This window comes from Apodemus sylvaticus, chromosome 17 (assembly GCF_947179515.1).
Source record: "Apodemus sylvaticus chromosome 17, mApoSyl1.1, whole genome shotgun sequence".
Classification (NCBI taxonomy): domain Eukaryota; kingdom Metazoa; phylum Chordata; class Mammalia; order Rodentia; family Muridae; genus Apodemus; species Apodemus sylvaticus.
In genome coordinates, this window is record NC_067488.1 from 66,907,690 (window position 1) to 66,927,142 (window position 19,453).

General features: G+C 45.8%; 2 protein-coding genes across 6 annotated transcripts; one reads left to right on the top strand and one right to left on the bottom strand.

Annotated features, from left to right (window-relative positions):
• The first annotated feature begins 5,175 nt into the window (after window positions 1-5,175).
• On the top strand, window positions 5,176-15,004 carry Nfe2 (nuclear factor, erythroid 2). Of its 3 annotated transcripts, none has more exons than XM_052160342.1 (3): window positions 5,176-5,467; window positions 9,622-9,791; window positions 10,921-15,004. In XM_052160342.1, exons 2-3 carry the CDS (start codon window positions 9,678-9,680, stop codon window positions 11,926-11,928), a joined length of 1,122 nt encoding a protein of 373 aa, XP_052016302.1. In that variant the 5' UTR covers window positions 5,176-5,467; window positions 9,622-9,677; the 3' UTR covers window positions 11,929-15,004. The 3 variants fall into 3 exon arrangements, with proteins under 3 accessions (XP_052016302.1, XP_052016301.1, XP_052016303.1); XM_052160341.1 differs by having other exon boundaries at window positions 5,177-5,480; XM_052160343.1 differs by lacking the exon at window positions 5,176-5,467 and adding an exon at window positions 8,991-9,054.
• Hnrnpa1 (heterogeneous nuclear ribonucleoprotein A1) lies at window positions 12,881-18,959 on the bottom strand. Of its 3 annotated transcripts, XR_007973874.1 has the most exons (12): window positions 18,843-18,959; window positions 18,191-18,307; window positions 17,801-17,947; window positions 17,411-17,621; window positions 17,227-17,319; window positions 17,059-17,151; window positions 16,814-16,888; window positions 16,454-16,612; window positions 15,786-15,941; window positions 15,543-15,612; window positions 13,138-13,214; window positions 12,881-13,019 (listed from the first exon to the last, which is right to left on the bottom strand). XR_007973874.1 is itself a non-coding variant. In XM_052160339.1 (11 exons), the coding sequence occupies exons 1-10, from the start codon at window positions 18,855-18,857 to the stop codon at window positions 15,557-15,559; spliced, it is 1,122 nt and encodes a 373-aa protein (XP_052016299.1). In that variant the 5' UTR covers window positions 18,858-18,959; the 3' UTR covers window positions 14,603-15,319; window positions 15,543-15,556. The 3 variants fall into 3 exon arrangements, 2 of the variants coding, with proteins under 2 accessions (XP_052016299.1, XP_052016300.1); XM_052160339.1 differs by lacking the exons at window positions 12,881-13,019; window positions 13,138-13,214 and adding an exon at window positions 14,603-15,319; XM_052160340.1 differs by lacking the exons at window positions 12,881-13,019; window positions 13,138-13,214; window positions 16,454-16,612 and adding an exon at window positions 14,603-15,319.
• Between the last annotated feature and the right edge of the window lie 494 nt (window positions 18,960-19,453).

Consider the following 19,453-nt stretch of genomic DNA (forward strand, 5'->3'; position numbering starts at 1 on the left):
GAGGCCAGCCTGGTCTACGGAGTGAATTCCAGGACAGCCAGGGCTACACAAGGAAACCCTGTCTTGAAAAACAAAACAACAACAACAAAAAAAACCAAATATATATATATATTTTTTTTTTCAGGTAAGGAAGTAAGGCTCAAAAAGGTTATGTTGCCGGGCGGTGGTGGCGCATGCCTGTAATCCCAGCACTCTGGGAGGCAGAGGCAGGAGGATCTCTGAGTTCGAGGCCAGCCTGGTCTACAGAGTGAATTCCAGGACAGCCAGGGCTATACAGAGAAACCCTGTCTCGAAAAAAACAAATCCAAAAAACCAAAAAAAAAAAAAAAAAAAAAAAAAAAAGGTTATGTTACCTGGGACCACAGAACTAAAAATAAACTCCAATAATAAATGCCAGGACTTGGGGCTGGAGAGATGGCTCAGAGGTTAAGAGCACTGACTGCTCTTCTGAAGGTCCTAAGTTCAACTCCCAGCAACCACATGGTGGCTCACAGCCATCTGTAATGAGATCTGACTGAAGACAGTGTACTCATAAATAATAAATCTTTAAAAAAAATAAAATAAAATAAATGCCAGGACTAGCTGGGCAGTGGTGGTGCACGCCTGTATTCCCAGCACTTGGGAGGCAAAGGCAGACAGATTTCTGAGTTTGAGGCCAGCCTGGTCTACAGAGTGAGTTCCAGGACAGCCAGGGCTACACAGAGAAACCCTGTCTTGGGGGGTGGGGTGGGGGGAACAAAATCCAATAAATGCCAGGACTGAAACACAGTAAGATTCAATATCTAGGAGAAAAGCAAAAGGGGTGGTGGTGTGGCATCAAGAATTGGTCCTCGACTGGGCGTGGTAGCTGAAGCCAGCAATCCTAATAGAGGAAGCTGAGGCAGGAGCAGTACTGAGAGTTCAAAGCCAGCCTGGGCAGTGAAGTGAGTTCCAGGTCAAGGCTACGAAGTAAGACAATGTGTTTTTCTTGTTTTTTGTTTTCTTTTTAAAGGAAGAGGGAGAAAGGAAGGAAGAAGGAAAAAGAAAGAAAAAAGAAAAGGTAAGGAAAGAAAGCAGCAAGAAGAAGAAAAGCTAATCCTTGTTGTATTAGGTGCTAGGACACCAGTTTCTCCTAGGTCTAGTTGGAGTTCAGCTCTAAAGGTTTTTGTTTTGTCTTGTTGTTTTGTTTTGTTTCTGGGATTTTCTAATTCTAGGCTCTGCTAGCAAAACTCAACTTTTAGACTTCAGAGTCCAGGGAAACTGATGCCCACTCAAGTCGCTGGGAAGTCTCCTGCTGTTTTAGCTTTAGCATCCCTTCCCCATCAGAGTCAGTCCTCTGAGAATTCTTATTCGGGGAAAGGGACTCCACTATCTAGCATCAGTTTATACTTTATACTACCCCCGCTCCCGGCTTCATCAGAGGAGCGTGATTATTCCCGGGTCCCAGGCGTCCTTCACCACCACCCCCATCTGGGGCAACCGCCCTACTCTGCTGCTTAGGATAACACCCAGCCCTCCCCCTATGCCCCCTGTGGCTGCCTCCCCTTCCGTCTGTTGAGAGAGGAAGCCAGGGGGTGGCGGGTGCAATGCTGCGGGGCACTGATAAAAGGCCAGTACTATCCCCGCCCTCTGGGGCCACTGCGGTCACACCAGTAGGCAATCCAGCAAGGCAGCCAGTTCCCTGTGGGACCCATGGCCCTCCCCTGGTTCCACCTCTACCCACCCCGCCCTGCTCACTCTTCTCGGGAAGCTGGTTGCATAACCCAGTGGGGTGTTTGGCAACATTGCTTGTGGCTTGACCTGATGCTGCTGGTGGTGTGCACATACGTAGTGGGGGTGGGTTGGACTGGGGTGACAGGTTAACTATTTAGGGTTGGGTGAGCAGCAAAAGTGGAAAACGTTAATATAATAAAGCTATGCGGCCGCCATTCTCTCTGTATTCTGTCTCTGCTACCTTTGTTGAAGTGGAAGAATTCTGGAGACAGGAAAATCTTAGTCGTTGTCACTTGGCCAAGTCTATGCAATCCACTCAGGTGGCACTCCCCTAACACCCTGCAGATTGTAAGTCAAGCCAAAGAGACATTATTGAAGGGCATTTACTGTGGACACAGAGATCTGGCAGCAGGGGGCTAAAGGGAATCAATCCCCTTTCCCCTGGGGTGACTTGAAGGCACGGCACAGTCTAGAAACCTTAGAACAGAGCTCTGCCTTGGGAGGGGGTGAGGTGAAGTGGGCTGTAGTGCATCAGGGGAGGTGGGCAAATTACTTAGCTCATTATACCTGGCCACATCCCAACAAATGAGGAGTAAAGGACTACAAATACTTCTAGGAGTGTCTGCAGGGGAGAATACACCCTCCCTAGTTTGAGTCTCAGAATTCCTTGCTCTCCAGCCCCTGTTAAGTGGTGTATAGTCCTCCTTATCCCAGATCCCAGGACCTAGGAAAATGTTTGCCACTAGGTAACATCCCCAGCATCTGGGGTGTTTAGGCTTATTGCCTGCTCCTCAACCTCAAGCCCACTCTAGAAACATCTGCATTTGATGCTTCAGAGTATCCACACCTTCTCCAGATTACTCTTCATTTTTTTCTCCACAGCCCAGATCCACTGGAAAGCTTTGCTTGAATTTCACCAAGTAAGATTAATTTCTTTCATTGCATAGTGCTTCACATAGACTTTTTGTATTGTTTTGTTTTTGGGACAGGGTCTTCCTATGTAGCCCTGGCTGGCCTGGAACTTATTGTATAGATCAGGCAGGACTGGAGTAATGATTTTTTTTTTTTTTTGTCTTTGTTCCATGAATCCTTTTTTGTTGTTGTTTGTTTGTTTGTTTTCAAGACAGGGTTTCTCTGTGTAGCCATGGCTGACCTGGAATTCACTCTGTAGACCAGGCCAGCCTCAAACACTGAAATCTGCCTGCCTCTGCTTCCCAAGTGCTGGGATTAAAGGCGTGGCCCACCACTGCCTGGCTTCTTTTTTCTTTTTTAAACAGTGTTTCATTATGTATCCCATGCTCTCCTGGAATTTACTCTGTAGCCCAGGTTGGCCTTTAAAAAAATCTCTACAGGCGGTGGTGGGTGGTGGCGTGGTGGCGTGGTGGTGGCGGCGGCGCATGCCTTTAATCCCAGCACTTGGGAGGCAGAGGCAGGCGGATTTCTGAGTTTGGAGGCCAGCCTGGTCTACAGAGTGAGTTCCAGGACAGTCAAGACTACACAGAGAAACCCTGTCTCAAAAAAACCAAATAAATAAATAAATAAATAAATAAATAAATAAATAAATATTAAATAAATAAATAAATAAAATAAAAATCTCTGTCTTCCTTCCTCAGCCTCCCAAGAACTAGGTTTTTAGGCATGTGCTATCATGTCCATTGGCTATAGATCTGACTGTGTGTGAAAATATAGACTGTCTTAGTCATATTTGTGTTTCTGGAGTATAAAATAAGTATTTTTGAATGAATGAAGGCTAAAGTTTATGTTGTGTATAGATATATCTGAAATGGCATACACTCTGTTCACAGATTATGTGCAATCTGATATTATACAATCAACTGCATGTAAGACTGTTATGATCTCTTATCCCTATGAGGACCCCAATAAGTATGCAAGGGCATGTATGACACCTAGATTAAGTCCCACACTAGGCCCTGAGCCCACATCCAGCATGCAGTAAAGTCATTGGATTGCCTTCTGTCCCACATAAACTATACAGATTGGAATGGGAAGTACTCAGCCTTAAGTCTGGGTGAGTGTGAGAAATCTCAGCATTGTTAGTTTGATGGGAGGTTCCTTGTGGTATCAACACACTTAGTCATTACTTGCTTGACTGTGTTGCCAGGTTGTGGAGGATAGCGGGGAGAACTAGAGTGGTCAAAGACGAAGCTTTTGTGATGGAACAGTTAGAGGGCTCCCAGCAGCTGTTCAAGCCTCAGGAAAGAATGCTCCCACTATTCTAACAGCAAGCATAATCCTATCCAAAGGGTTGGCAGAATGACACCTCTACCTTGGGGTAGGGCTCATCTGTTTCCTGCCCATCTTATTATTTTGTTTTTCAGAGACAGGGTCCCATGCACCTCAGGCTGGCCTCAAACTCACCATGTAGCCAATGCTGACCTTGAACTAATCTTTCCTCCACCTCCTGATACAGGGGTTCTAGCTCTTTTGCCAAATACTTAGCTTGCTTCTGGTCTGGTGTGAAAATGTTTCCAGATTAACTTGAATATCAGTGAGAAAAACAACAGAGAAAAAGTGTAAGCTGTATCAATCAGAACCAAAGTTAGATAGACTGAAAAGACATGTTCCTTTGATCTGAAAGTTACTGAAGCAGACACAGTGAGGACTCCTATAACTCCAGCACAGGGAAAGCAGAAGGATGAGATACTTCTGGGAGAGCACAGTAACCCAGTAGAGAACTGTTGTGTACCTGGAGATGAATCTGATGTACATATGTATCTTGGACTGCAAGAAAGAAAGATCCCTTTTAGAAAGACTAGTTATGGCCGGGCGGTGGTGGCGCACGCCTGTAATCCCAGCACTCTGGGAGGCAGAGGAAGGCGGATTTCTGAGTTCGAGGCCAGCCTGGTCTACCGAGTGAGTTCCAGGACAGCCAGGGGCTATACAGAGAAACCCTGTCTCGAAAAAACCAAATCCAAAAAAAAAAAAAAAAAGAAAGACTAGTTATTAACCAACAGGACAGCCTCCCACCTAAGGACCCTTACACTTCAATACACATTGCCAATAAATAAATAAATAAATAGCCAAAAAAGAATCCTTTATCCTATAGCATCTAAGGCGGGGGTTGGGGGAGGCACCCATAAAAGGATACCTCTAAGCAGCTAGCAGCCTCTCATCCCCAAAATAGTTCCCTCAGAGCCCAGGCTTTCTAGAAGCCAAGGCTGTTGCCCTAAGCAAATTGGTGTCAGATACCTAGTCCTTACTGCCTGCTGCCTTTTGCCTTGCTATAACTCAGTTTCCCTTCTGTCTTTAAGAGACACCACCTGAAAGAAAGAGGAGGCTGCGGGCTGTGTTTAAGCTTAGGGGTCACTTGTGAATGGACCAACGGCTGTGAAGTCAGCCGGAACAGGGAATGCACTGTCCTGGACCAGCTGGAGAGGGTCAGGAGCCTGTGAGCCCCGGGTGCCCCTGCCGCCATAGAAAGGCGGGGGCGGGGTCCAGTAGAAACCACACCGGGCTCAAGTTTCCTCTCTTGGCCAGAAGGGGCAGGAGGAGAGGAGGGCCACGGGGAAAGGGAAGAGTTGGAGGAAGCACTGCTAACTCCGACCGAAGGTTTTGGAGAGGCCACCGGTGTGTCCGCTTCTACCGGGGCCAACTGGTGCTCCGCACTCAGCCATGGCCCGGGGGCGGGGCTCGGCACTCTGTAGAGCTCAGAAGCAGTGCTCAGCGCCCAGGAGTTGTCAGCTCTGACCCAGCCTCTCAGGGACATTACCCGCAGCCTCATCTCTCTCCTCACCGGGCTTGGAATCCGCCACAGGTGCCACAGAAAGGCGAGTCTGGAGGGAGGCCTCAGTGGGCTCTGGGGAGGTCAGGCTGGGCAGGTGGAGGAAGTACCGGGAGGAATACCTAACTTTCTGCCTGAATCTTCCTAGACTGTCCCTGGTGTAGGAAACTGATACGTTTGGAGTAATACTACTTGGAAATACTTTGGAGATACTTTTAGATGGCTTCCTGGCTGTTCAAACATCCAATATTTATCTAGGATCCTCTGGTGAGAAGTTGTAGATGGGACCCACACAGTGCTTTACTAAAAAGCACTCTGGAGGAGCTGGGGAGTGACCAGGAGGAACCCTTCAACTGGCCTGCTGACTGGGGAAGCTAGTAGGCTCCAGTAATATGGTGCCACCTTGTACCCTTCCCCATGGTATTCTGTAGCCCCAACCATCTGAGATTTGGGGGAAGCAAAGGGACCATAGATATTGGATGTCTGAACTTCTGGAAAGCCTTGTTACAGCAAGGTGAGGTAGTTGGCTGAGTTCTCCCCAGTTGCCTCTCCTCCTCTTCAGTCCTAAGCTGGACCTGCAAAGAGGAGGGCATTGAATCTCAGTGTAGATGCTTCTATGGAAATTCTTGGCTGCTAGTAGCAAGAGGTTGAGATGCTGTGGGAGAAAAAGAGAGCCACCAGGCCTGCGGACTGTAGCCTCTCTCTACATGTTGCTTCTAATGCGCCAGAGTTCTAGGGATAAAGTCACAGGAGAGCAGAAATGTGTTCCCTTTTCCTTGATCCCAAGCATAATGTTGAATCATATATGCTCCCAGAGGACTAAGCCTTCGTGGCTCAAATCTTCCCTCTTCATTCTATTGGCTTTTCTATTTCATCTCTGTGTGCCTCTCTCTTTTGAGAAATTCTCCCTAATCTTTGTAACGAGGTTACTTACCTGCTAATTTAAACACCAAGTTTTATTCATATCTCTCCAATCCTTCCTTTGTGTTGATACCAAGAGAGGTAGAGTAACCTAATAAGCCTCAATACAGTACCCTGAGGCAAGCTCCCTGTCAAAGAAGTTCAAAGTCTCAGGCTAGCAGTGGAAGCTATAATGTCTTCTTCTCTTACCTCTCCAAATGATCCTGTATCCCTAGAAAGTTTCATAACCTGTCAAGTCTTTGGGATCACGAGAAGATCTTTGGAAGATTCTAAGGATGTAGTTTGGTGGTAGAGTGTTGGCATGGCATATTCAAGGCTCTGGGTTGGTCTGGAATGAGGGAAGGAGGAGGGAACGGAGGTAGAGAGGGGAGAGTGGGTAGGACCACCAGGGTGAAAAGGAAGAATGGAAGTTTCTGCAGTTAGAATAAGTTTCTGCAGGTAGAACTGGTACAAGTTCTACCAGTTCTACAGTGTGGAGGACCAAAGAGAATAACCAGCCCAGTAGATTTGGTGGTTGTATGACCTGAAGAGGAAGGCTAAACTGTAAAACAAGAGCAGTTTTTGCTAAAGAGCCCCTGGAAATCTAGCTCACATTCCCTGTCTCTTTTCACTACCCTGTCTGGTATTCTATCTGTCTGGTTTCTAGCCTGTCGCTGGTCCTCTAAAAGGTAGGCTCCCATGATCCAAGGGAGCTGTGCCTGGTGCAAGTCAATGGTCTGGTGGTTTCCTTTATGAACCTCTGCCCAGCCTCCAGCCTCTTCCTGCTCTCTCTCTCTCTCTCTTTTTAATCCCAGAAAGAAGGAGACTCACCTTTAGGTCTTCATAGGAAAGGGCTGATAGCTAGATACCATCTGGAGTCTAGTTTTGCCTGGGTTTGCAGCTAGATGAAGAGTATATTCCCCTTTCCAGCTTTATGCTCTTTCCTGCACACTCATCTAGATGTGTGTTTCTTGAGGCAAGACTGGCCTCACCCCTATGTCTAGGGTATTGTTGTTCTTAGGTGCCTGCACATGAATTCAGTTCACTAGGCCCAAGGCCTTCAGGAAAGTTTTCCATACACCCCAGGTAAATGTGGCTCTCTGGCTAGATGGAGCTTGTTCCCTCTACAGTAGTGAGGTTCTCTACTTCTGTCTCCATTTAGCTGGAAACTGTGATGCAATTTGTCTAAGGTCACACATCTTGGAAGCTGGAGAGCCTAGCTTTCTAGGGCAAGATCTTTGTATAGTACCTCAGATTCAGACCCAGGAAAACAGATGAGACAAAGAGAGGTTGAGCGGGTGAAGAACTTTGAGGCAATAGTATAGTCCCTGCCTACCCCCAACTCCTTCTTCATTCACGATGCCTTTGGGCAATTTCCGCCAGAACCTGGGTGGGGAGGGTGGAGTTCCGGTGTTGAAATGGCATCCTGGACAGACATAAACACCCCACCCATTCTACCCGTTGGTCAAAGGCCTGTGCCTATATCAACTCCCACTTCTGGGCATGGCATTATAGCAAGAGGATGAAGGCAGGGCTTCAAGCAGATCAGTTGTTAAAAGGACACTTGATAGTGGCTATACATTTTGTAGTAGGTCTAAGAGGGGACTCCATAGTGAATAGCAGGAGGGGCTATCCTTGTGACGGGTAATATAAAGTCATATAATTTAAGGTCATTCACCCCCATCCTCTGGTCTTCTGTAAGGTGTTTCCTTTATTTATATGGTATGTAGTGTGGATGTGAATGTATGTACATGCTGTGCTGTGTCTGGCCCTGAGAGATCAGGAGAACCTTGCCAAGTCTACTTGGAATTTATTTGGACATGAAGAAAACATATTCAATAGAGCTTGTATCAGGGAATATGGAGGCAGGATGAGGAGGGAGATGAACCAAGAGGAGATGATAAAAACCATGGTAAGAGTTTGCAAATGTCCAAGCAGTAAGGGATTTCCCCCAGTTCAAGTTGGGTTGTCTAACTTTCTGACTTTACTATTGGGAGAACTAACCAGAAGCAGTGAGTTATCGTACCCAACACCTCATTGCTGTTTTGCAGCAGAGCTGAAAGGTAGAACCCAGATTAAAAAGAGATACAGAAGGATTGGCAACACTTGAGAGCCCAAAGAGAGATTGCCCAGAAGAGAAAAGGGCCCGAGACACTATGGGAACTTGCTGAGGTAGATTGCCTATAGTGTCGTGGGTTGTGGATAGTCAGCACCTTGGGAACCAAAGGAGCCTAGAAAGCAGCAAAGGATATGATCAGGATCCAACCTGCCATCTATCAGCTTAGGCTTCAGCGTCTGCCTCCTACCCCCTTACAAGGTCTTTGTGAAACCCAACCTGATAATCTATGCCTTTAAAAGCACAAGTCTTGACAAGTGCTTGCTAAATCTTTGTTGTGTGTTGACCTTGGAAGAGAAAGGAGTCATGGTTATGTAGGTCAGACAGGACGAAATGACCTTGCTGGGATAAAGGGTAAAGGTCCAGTGTCTCCTGGAGCCCATTCCTTCTCTGCCCCTGCTGCCTGCAGCTGATAAACCCCTTATCTGGACCAGGCAGGGGAGCCTAAAGTAAGGCTGGGAGGAGAGGGAAGGGCTGCTATCACCAGCAGGCTTGGGCCCTATCTCAGAGCAGGGGAGGGACTGTCTGCCTAACACTCCCCACAACATACTTCTTGAGGCTCTCCAAGCACACACATCTTGGGAAGAAAGGGCTGGAATACTAGGTGTGGTAGCACATGCCTTTAATTCCAGCACTTGGGAGGCAGAGGCAGTCAGATCTCTGTGAGCCAGAAGCCAGCCTGGTCTACATAGCAAGTTCTATGGTTCTAGGACAGCCAGGGATAAATAGTGAGACCTTGTTTCAAAAAACAAAACAAAACAAACAAGCAAACAAAAAAACAACAAAGGCTTAGAACCTAAACCGAGGACCCAAGAAGAAGGCAAGGGTGACTCTTGATGTTTTCTCCCAGAATGGAAAATGAAACTTCAATCCCAAAACCCCAGAAGGCTGGATTTTGTCTTTGGACAGCAATGCCATTTTTAGGGAGTAAGAGAAGGCATCTTGCTGAGAAAAACTAAAGATACCTACTCTGTGCCCAGAGGACTGACTATGGCCAGAGCAGGTGAGGTAGAGAGTATTCCACTGAAGAAAAGAACATTACAGTCCATAGGGTGGCTGATGGCACCAGTGAGCCACTGACAACACTCTTCTTCTGGGAAGTCTGCACAGGGACAGGACAAACCTTTGACCTGGTAGGAGCAACTCTAATACCTTTCTTTCTTCAACACAGGTTGCGGGAGCCCTTTGTGCTTGGGGAGACCTGGGGCCATCAGTTGACACAGTAGGATGCCCCCGTGTCCTCCTCAGCAGAACAGGAACAGGTTATCACTGCTGCCTATTGGGGACCTTGGAGAGATGGAACTGACTTGGCAAGAGATCATGTCCATTACTGAGCTGCAGGTGAGTAGGGGGTGGGCTCTTGCCTGGCCAGAAGCAGAGAGTGGGAGTGCAATGAGGAACACCAGGGGGAAGGGAAGACTCTGGCTGGGTTGTAGGCTTCTGTCCAACTGCTCTGCTTACATTTCTATCATCTTCTGTGCTGCTCTTCTATCTTCTCATCTGATCCCATTCTCTTCCAGCTCTGCCCATCTTCCCTCATTACCACCCCTCACCCTTAGCAACAAGCTCCTTTGCTCCAGGTAGCAGAGCCTTAGTTAAAAGGACCTCAGAAAGGGGAGATAGACTGTGCTGGGGTCCTCTCCTGAATGTAGGACAAAGGGGTGTCTGTTGGTCTAACAATGGTGTCTTTGTCCTCAGCTAGGCTTGAGCAGGATAGCTCTGCTGCGTTAAGTTGGGGGCCTTGTTGTGTTCTCCTCCTCACTGCACCTGGGCCTGGACAGAGAGTTAACCCCCAGCCTGGGCTTTGTGCCTGCCTCCACTTCAGGCCTAGTCCTCAGGATCTGCCCTTAGACCCTCCTCCCACATATTGGCTCCCTCTGCTGGGCACCCAGGGGATAGCAAAGCCCTGAACTTGACCCTTTGACCCTAGATAGACACAGCAGAAAAGGGTTCTGAGAGTTCAACTTGGATAATAATGATCTTGTCTTCCTGAAGAAAATAAAGGAACAGGAGCCATTTGGCCCAGTAAGAGCTTCTCCTGATAAGGAGACTCAGTAACCAGTTCAATGTGAGGTTGTCTTCTCTTCTCCTCTGAGGTATAAACACAGTGACTTTTATTCCTGCTTAAACAGCCTTTTCCTCTTCACCACCCTTTCCCTCTCTCCTCTCCTCTCCCCCACTTCCACCCTCCTCCCCCCCCCTCTTCCCCTCTCTCCCTCCCTCCCTCTTGATACAGGATTTCTTTGAGTAGACCTGACTGTCCTGTAACTTACTCTGTAGACCAAGGGTAACTTTGAACTCAGAGATCTGGCTGCCTCTGCATCTAGAGTACTGAGATTAAAGGTGTATGCCACAATGCCTGCTTCTTTCCTGGAATTTATACTGTAGGTTAGTCTAGAACTCAGAGATTGGCTTTGCCTCTTGAATACTGGGATTAAGGGTATTTACCACCACCTTTTTTTCTTTGCAGGGTCTAAATGTTCCAAGTGAGCCATCTTTTGAGCCTCAAACACCCACCCCATACCCAGGGCCACTGCCACCTCCAACATACTGCCCCTGTTCAATTCACCCAGATGCAGGCTTCTCCCTTCCCCCACCATCTTATGAGCTCCCAGCATCAACTCCCCATATCTCAGACCTCCCATACTCCTATGGCAACATAGCTATACCGGTGTCAAAGCCACTTACCCTTTCAGGCCTCCTCAACGAGCCCCTACCAGACCCCTTAGCTCTCCTGGACATTGGGCTGCCAGTGGGGCAACCCAAGCCCCAAGAAGACCCAGAATCTGACTCGGGATTATCCCTCAACTACAGTGATGCAGAATCTCTTGAGCTAGAGGGTGCAGAGGTTGGCAGGCGGAGGAGCGAGTATGTGGACATGTACCCGGTGGAGTACCCTTACTCACTTATGCCCAACTCTTTGGCCCATGCCAACTATACTCTTCCACCCATTGAGACACCCTTGGCCCTAGAGTCATCGTCCGGTCCAGTGCGGGCTAAGCCTGCTGTCCGTGGGGAGGCAGGGAGTCGGGACGAGCGGCGGGCCCTGGCTATGAAGATTCCTTTCCCTACGGACAAGATAGTTAACTTGCCAGTAGATGACTTTAATGAGTTGTTGGCACAGTATCCACTAACAGAGAGCCAGCTGGCTCTAGTTCGGGACATCCGTCGACGGGGCAAGAACAAGGTGGCAGCCCAGAACTGTCGCAAGAGAAAACTGGAAACCATTGTGCAGTTGGAACGGGAGCTGGAGCGGCTGGGCAATGAGAGGGAGAGGCTTCTCAGAGCCCGAGGGGAGGCTGACCGCACTCTAGAGGTCATGCGCCAACAGCTGGCAGAGCTATACCATGATATTTTTCAGCATCTTCGGGATGAATCTGGCAACAGTTACTCACCAGAGGAATATGTACTGCAACAGGCTGCTGATGGGGCCATCTTTCTGGTACCCCGTGGGACCAAAATGGAGGCCACAGATTGAGCTGGCCTAGAAGGGGTGGACACTGGTGCTAAGGACTTCCCTCTTCCCTTCAGATAAAGGCACTTCCCACTGCCAGAACAAGGTTCTGAGTTCTCCAGACCAAGAGGGCAGATACAACCTTAGCATTTATAAGTTCCAAGGTGTATTTGATGTTTGCTTGGAGGCCAGTTGTTGGCTTCTCAGGTCTCCACCTCTACCTCTTGTCCAAGCTTTGGTCCATAAAGAGCTGTGTGGAAATAGCTTTCCATTGTGTCTTTTTTTTTTTTATTTGAGACAGGGTTTTCTGTGTAGTCCTGGCTGTCCTGGAACTCACTCTGTAGATCAGGCTGACCTTGGCTTCAGAAGTCCGTCTCCCAAGTGCTGGGATTAAAGGAGTGTGTCCCCCCTTGCCCAACCCCATTATGTCTTCTCTGAGGGTCAAGAAGCCAATTTTGTCTCAGAAATCAGTTTATTGGAGGAAAGGAAATCCTAAACTCAAAAAGACACACAAAAAAGAGCAAGGTGATAATCTACCTGCCTTCACAGTTGCTTCCAAAGTTAGGAGCCTTGGTGCTCCCCTACCTCCCGTTCATAAATGCCAAGAGCTGCCAAAATCCTCAAAGGAAGGTCTCAGGAGCATACAGGAACACCTGATGCTATCTTATCTAATCTTGGGGCTGGGGGGATGCAATCACTTCTACTCTTTTCAAAAAAATCTAGGTGAACACCTTCAAATCCAGCTAAGATAGGTCAGCAAGGTTACACTGTGAAACCTTCTCTTTAAAAGCCAAGAAATAATTCTCCAGGTGTAAGCTGCACAGAATCTACCCCTTAACTCCAAAGAGATTAGATGCTTGGTTTTCCAAGTGCTGGGACAGGAGGCATTTGCATGGCCAGGCTAATGCAGGTTCCAATCTGAGTTAGGAGTGAAAGCAACTCAATGTTGCTATAAACGCCACAAGATAAACAGAAGTTAATTATAAAGTTTATTTTTTAAAAAAGTAAGCCATTCATAAAATTGAATGACTTTTAGCAGTATAGCTAAAATCCAACTGCACGGCAGTGAGTGAAGTACAGTGGCCAGAATAAAGGCTGTTCTCTTAAGGATGTCCCTGTAAAAGAAAAGAAAAAGTTATGCAGCTTTACATAGGCAGTGGTGGAGCCTATCTAGACTCCTGGTAATATCTTCTGGTTGGTATGTATAGCTAGCTTACCAGTCACAAAACTCACCTTTTAGCCAACAACTTCTGTAGAATTTTTTTAAACAAATTTTATGATAGCAGTTAAGCCTCATAGCAGATTCCTTCCTAGAAAAGCAAACAACATTTAGAACTAACCTTTTGTGATGCCAATTCCCATCATTAAACTAGTCCCACCCCCTCCCATTAGCAATCCACCCATCCTCCCACCATTTTGGGGAAATGTGTATCTAATATTACTTTGAGCCATTGCTTTAAGAAAATGGGTCAAAGGAAAGTTAAATAATAAAATTAAAGGGCCAAAACATATTGTCACAAATAGAAATGTATCCACTTCCTTCAAGTAGGATTAATAGAGCATTAATTAAATTTTAAAACAATTCATCTCCAGAAAAACCAAGTGCAGCTTAACTGGACTAGTTTTGGCTCAATATAATTAAGAGAAATCCAACAGAAAATTGGAATTTACAACTATATGGATGTAAGTAAAATCTGTTCTTACCTAGCAGCATAGCAATAAACCTTTCCTTCTGGCTCTGCCTGCTAGTCCTAAGAGTCAGGTGTGCCTTACTCTCGTCTGCCTCCTTCCTTGCGATGGTCACTCAAACTTCACTCCCTCCTAGCTTTCATGGAGGTGCCGTGGCCTGCCCCTGGCTTATCTGTACTCCACATACCACAAGTGTCTACTCTCAGCTGTAGAGATTCTGAGCTGGAAGCCATTCGCGCTATACTTGCTAGCAGTTCCTAGTAGCTGAACATCTCTTGGATCTTTAAAGGCATTGTCCCGATTCCTGAGGTATCTGCAAACTCCCTCAATAGTTAAGGTTCCACCTGCTATTGCAAACTCAGCCAATATCATGGAACTACCATCCATGCTTCCCCCACCCCCACCTCCCCCTCCCCATTCCCCCCCCCAAACTTCCAAACAATATATATATACACCCATGAGTTGCAATACATAGTCCTGTGGTAAACATTCATCTATGCTACCCAGTACAATGGCACTTAAAAATGGGGCACCAAATGGGAAACTCCAAATAAGAACCTATGCACAAGTAACAATTATTGGATAGTAGTTGTTTTGAACTCATTTTCTATACAATTAACACTTGAGGACAGTAGTGTGAAGGAAAACTGCCGTTAATACATAATTACACATAAATATTAACCATATTTGTAATTTGAAATTTCAATGAACTAGAACCATGTAGAAAAAAACCAAGGCACACCCACCCACAACCCAGTTAAACTGCAGTTTTCCTTCGCTACAGCCTATAGATTAGGGCAATTAGAGCTCTTACTAATTATCAGTTTTATAAGATGCCCCAACACTGCTAATCTCTGGACTTATAGTTGGCATTAACCAGCAGTTGGTTTCTATGCTGGCAGAGCTTTGAACTTGCACTGTGGTAACAAACAATCAGCATTTACCAGGGGTATTGGGTAGGGAAAGTCCAAATCTCTGCCAGTCCCAAATCCATACAGTTGTCATTCCATTCAAGAGAATTAAATCGTTTTTATTGAGTACACATGATAATGGTGATACACAAGCTTCATTCCCATCTGTTATTTTATCTGATACCGTTATTCAATTTTGATATTGCATAGGGTGTGCCAACAACCATTTTATAACCAAATTGTGACATTGCTTGGATGACCCTTTCAATGGTGAAACTCATTATTAAAAATTAAAAGTTACAACAGTAACTGGCAGTTTAACAACACCAAGGTTTTTGAAGACAATGGCTTCTCCACCCAAGCAACCATAAATAAATTCTAAATGGAACTTGGCACCACCCTGAAGGAATTCTAACTTCACACTGTTGGGGAAGTTTACCAAGATGGCTTCAAAGTAGACTAACTTTACACAGCACATTAAAAAAAAAAAAAAAAAAAAAGACACATTTATTCAGCGTCATGATCAGACTATTACATTTAGCAATCAACAGCATGGGTGAAAAAGGTCTACAGTAAAACCTTTTGTTGGAATGCTTTACACTTTCCACAGAACAGAAACTAAAATAACCTGTTATACAATTAGTCACAAATACAGTCCTGGAGTTTTTGCCCACACATGAGTATTGTCTAAACCATGTCTTCTTTGTAGCAGCTAGGCCCTGCCACCACTGTGCTTGGCTGAGTTCACAAATCTGTTGTAACCTGTAGCTTCCCTGTCACTTCTCTGGCTCTCCTCTCCTGCTAAGCTTTGTTTCCTGTTGAACAATATGGAATAAAGTTGTTAATCTAAAACACATTAAGACTCAAGGCTACAATCCAATAGAGCAAGTTGTTTCCCACAAATTTTGCTGAACTGCATATTAACTTAATATCCACCATTTTACTGCAATTATAATGTTAACTATGTTGCACTGCTTAGCTACATTTGGGTTACTGGGTTCAATTATAAAACTTAATGAACACAAAGGAGGCACTTACCTGGCTGTATGTAATTAGAACCTCCTGCCACTGCCATAGCTACTGCTGCTGCTGGAACCTCCATAGCCACCTGAAATATTAAAATGTTTTAATATGGTTCTGTCAATAAAACATCAACGTTCTGTGCTAATTGGTAATCATCTGTTAAAAATGTCCTTGGCCTGAACTAAGGATTACATGACCATCTTGGTTGATGTCCTTTGAGGGGAGATTTAACTACCAGTCTTTTGTCAGATACTATACCTTGGTTTCGTGGTTTAGCAAAGTACTGGCCTCCACCACCATAAGGGCCAGAGCTCCTGCCTCCAAAGTTTCCTCCTTTCATTGGTCCAAAATTTGAAGACTGATTGTTGTAATTGCCAAAATCATTGTAGCTTCCACCACCTCCAAAATTGCTTCCTAGAAATGGAAAAGCCTTTATTGATGACTTTGACTGACAAGCCAATAGTTTTTAGGGTCTGAACCAAAGATTATATTTATATACCATCTGTCAACTCCAAACCCTTATTTCATTCTGAGTGTGGCATTCATTTGTTAATCCAGTATGTAAAGAACATCAACCCAACTAAGTTTTTCTCAATAGCAAGTTAGAAATGAAGTTTATGTATTCTAGGTCAATACAGATATTTCTTGGATATATCAACTAAATGCCTGAAGTCCCAATGGAATTTAGACACTCAGTCCAGCTATAACTATCTCACATTGAAGACACCACTAACCACTCATCCACCTATTTATTTTGGGGGAGGCGGCCCCAGCTTAAAGCCAGGAGGAGGTAGCACAGCAAGCCTATTATAAAGCACCATGCAATGTTCCCACAATGCTTTAAGAGCTTTAAAGTCCAACACGGGCATAAATTCTAGAAGTCTAATCTAGCTCCAAACCAAGTACCTGCATCACTGGATACCTACCACTACCACCGCCAAAGCCGCCTCCGCCTCCTCCGTTGTTATAGCTGTCATAGCTGCCACTCCCGCCATAGCCACTGCCCTGGTTTCCATAACCCTGTCCACCACTTCCATAGCCTCTGCTTCCTCCAGAGTAACCAGGGCCGCCTCCTCCATAACCACCTACAAGAATACAAGTCTTCTCAATAAGACAAAAGTATTTAACAAGAAAAATCTATGCAAGTATAATAGCTAAAGGCTGCTCACAGCATGCATTTATGGGACTGATTTGAACTTTGTCATGCACTAGGTTTAGTCTCTACTAGCCTATTCTAAAGGTACAGGTTGACAGAAACTGTAGACTCACACACTCCTCAAACTTACCATCATTGCCAAATCCATTATAGCCATCCCCACTGCCACCATATCCACCACCACCACGGCTGCCACCAAAGCCACCTGGAAAAAAATCAAAGCTTTAAACCAAGCTTTATACACGAACGCTTATCAAAAGCTAATTTCAGTGTATTATGAATTACATTTGGGTAAAATCCATAAATGTTGGAAACATAGAGCAGCAGTTAATATTCAAGTTCTAAAACCACCAAGGAATCATCAACCATACATACCACGACCACTGAAGTTCCCTCCTCGACCAAAATTGTCATTGCCACCAAAACCTCCTCCACGACCACCACCAAAGTTTCCAGAACCACTACGACCTTAAAAGAGATTTGGATCATTAGGCTAACCTGTAGTAATTCACACTGGCCCCCACAGTCTAACAATTAACACACCTCTCTGGCTGGATGAAGCACTAGCCATCTCTTGCTTCGACAGGGCTTTTCTTACTTCACAGTTGTGACCATTCACAGTATGGTATTTCTGAACTAAGACAGACAAAAAGTTAGATTCAGGACTGTAAAGAACCACATATGAACTTCATAATCATTAAGGAAAATGTAGTCCTCTGATACTTACTAACAATCTTATCCACAGAGTCATGGTCATCAAAGGTGACAAAAGCAAAGCCCCTCTTTTTTCCACTGCCTCTGTCAGTCATAATTTCTATCACTTCAATCTTCCCATACTGCTCAAAATAATCTCGTAGGTGATGTTCTTCAGTGTCTTCTTTAATACCACCAACAAAGATCTTTTTCACAGTTAAGTGGGCACCTGGTCTCTGAGAATCCTAAAAGTAAAAATGACTTCAGTTATTCAGTGGCAGCATGCTTCTAAATGACTGGCAGCTGTGGTGTCTCACACCTTTAATTCCACTCAGGAGGGAGGGGGGAATCTCCCAATCGAGGTCTGCCCGGATTATTATTGTCCCAAGTTAAAGAGAACCAACGATTAAGAAAAACCACTCACTTCTCTTGACACAGCTCTCTTAGGTTCCACAACTCTTCCATCCACCTTGTGTGGTCTTGCATTCATGGCAGCATCCACTTCCTCCACAGTGGCGTATGTGACAAACCCAAAGCCCCTGGATCTCTTGGTGTTTGGATCTCTCATTACCTATTTAGAGTTAATTCAATCAACACACTGCCTGACCTCAGAACCAAAAGCCATTCCTAGTCTGTGCATGGCAAACATGAAACTTCAGTGTCAGAAAAAAGGCTCTTTATAAATCTTAAATCCCCAACAGCGGAAGATTCTTACCATCCCATTAATTAGCTTCATAACACATTTAACTAAGAAGTGCCAAGGTTAAATTAGAAGAAATATGCCAGCTCTTCCTTTTGTTTCTTTTAATCTTACCACACAGTCGGTTAGTGTTCCCCATTGCTCAAAATGGCTCCTCAGACTCTCATCGGTTGTTTCGAAGCTTAGCCCTCCGATGAAGAGCTTCCGCAGCTGTTCCGGCTCCTTGGGAGACTAAAGTGGAGGAGGGAGGGGGATTTAGTGGAGAGGCCGGAACTTGGGCGAAAGAATCAACACACGCTACACTTTTTTATTGTTCTTTATTACTGCACAAGACCACGTGCTCCTTCCTGGGCTAGGAGGTGCTGTTGGGGACTCGGGTCGCACGCAGCGCATGCGTGCTTACTCTTACTTCACACGCACGCGCAACAAAAGGCACAGGTTGGTAAGGTCCATCGCCATTAAGACTAAGTATTTCTTTAACAAGCGATCATTAGACCGAACGAGGGGGGAAAAAAAAAGGACCACAAACCCCAGATCGTATGTCTATGAAGTCTGCCACAAGGAACGGTGCGTGGGCATTAATGGCTGTCGGATCGCAGCCTCATGGTGACTACGAGGACAAAATGGCGGCCAGCTTTTTAAAGTAGGCCTCAGCACTAATCGATAAAACACCGAAGGCACGGGGGGCAGCAACAAAAGAAATTACATCCCGCTGTATCCAGTCAAGTGTGGAAGAAAGCTAAGCTGCAAAGCGTGTCCAACTCACCTCTGACTTAGACATGACGGCAGGGTTATGAGAGCCTTCAGCGATGCTTCCTCCGCAGCGTCAAAGTGCAGAAAGGAATAAGATAACGAACGTACCCGGCAGCCTACCTTCTGCTCGCCCTTTTATCCCGCCTCCTCGCTTTCGGCATTGGTAGACTCCGCCCTAGCTTCAGTTTTATTGGAGATTTGAAATTGTTCCCTCCCACCATTGGCCTGTGAAAACGCCCTGCTAAGAAACACCAACCGTTGGGGCGCTTTACTCAGTCTCCGCCCCTTTGAGATGCCCCAAGGGATCTTTTCCTTAACCACATTGATTGGCTAGCTAGCCAGTCATTTTTAACTTTTGAATGTACTCACGCCTTTAAATGCCTTTTATAACTTTCCCACACCCGAACTTTACAAACTCACTTTGCAAAGAATAATACGCTAGACGGTAGTTCGCCGCGAATTTTCCCAGCCACTCCCTATAAAGCGCATGTGTAATAAAAATGGCGAGTTTACGCCGGCGCAGTACGAAGTTCCGCCTGCTATCTGGAACACGTGAAATGGCGGGCGGGAGAGGGCTGTGAATCTAGGCGCCTGCGTAGTGGCGGGACCTCTGTCCTGTTTTGC

Coding starts and splice junctions, on each gene's coding strand:
- Nfe2 (XM_052160342.1), top strand. CDS start 9,678: ATGCCCCCGTGTCCTCCTCAGCAGAACAGGAACAGGTTATCACTGCTG. Junction 9,792..10,920: donor TGTCCATTACTGAGCTGCAG/GTGAGTAGGGGG, acceptor TTTTCTTTGCAG/GGTCTAAATGTTCCAAGTGA.
- Hnrnpa1 (XM_052160339.1), bottom strand. Junction 17,948..18,190: donor GAACACTAACCGACTGTGTG/GTAAGATTAAAA, acceptor AACTCTAAATAG/GTAATGAGAGATCCAAACAC. Junction 15,942..16,453: donor CGGCTTTGGCGGTGGTAGTG/GTAGGTATCCAG, acceptor TTCCATTTCTAG/GAAGCAATTTTGGAGGTGGT.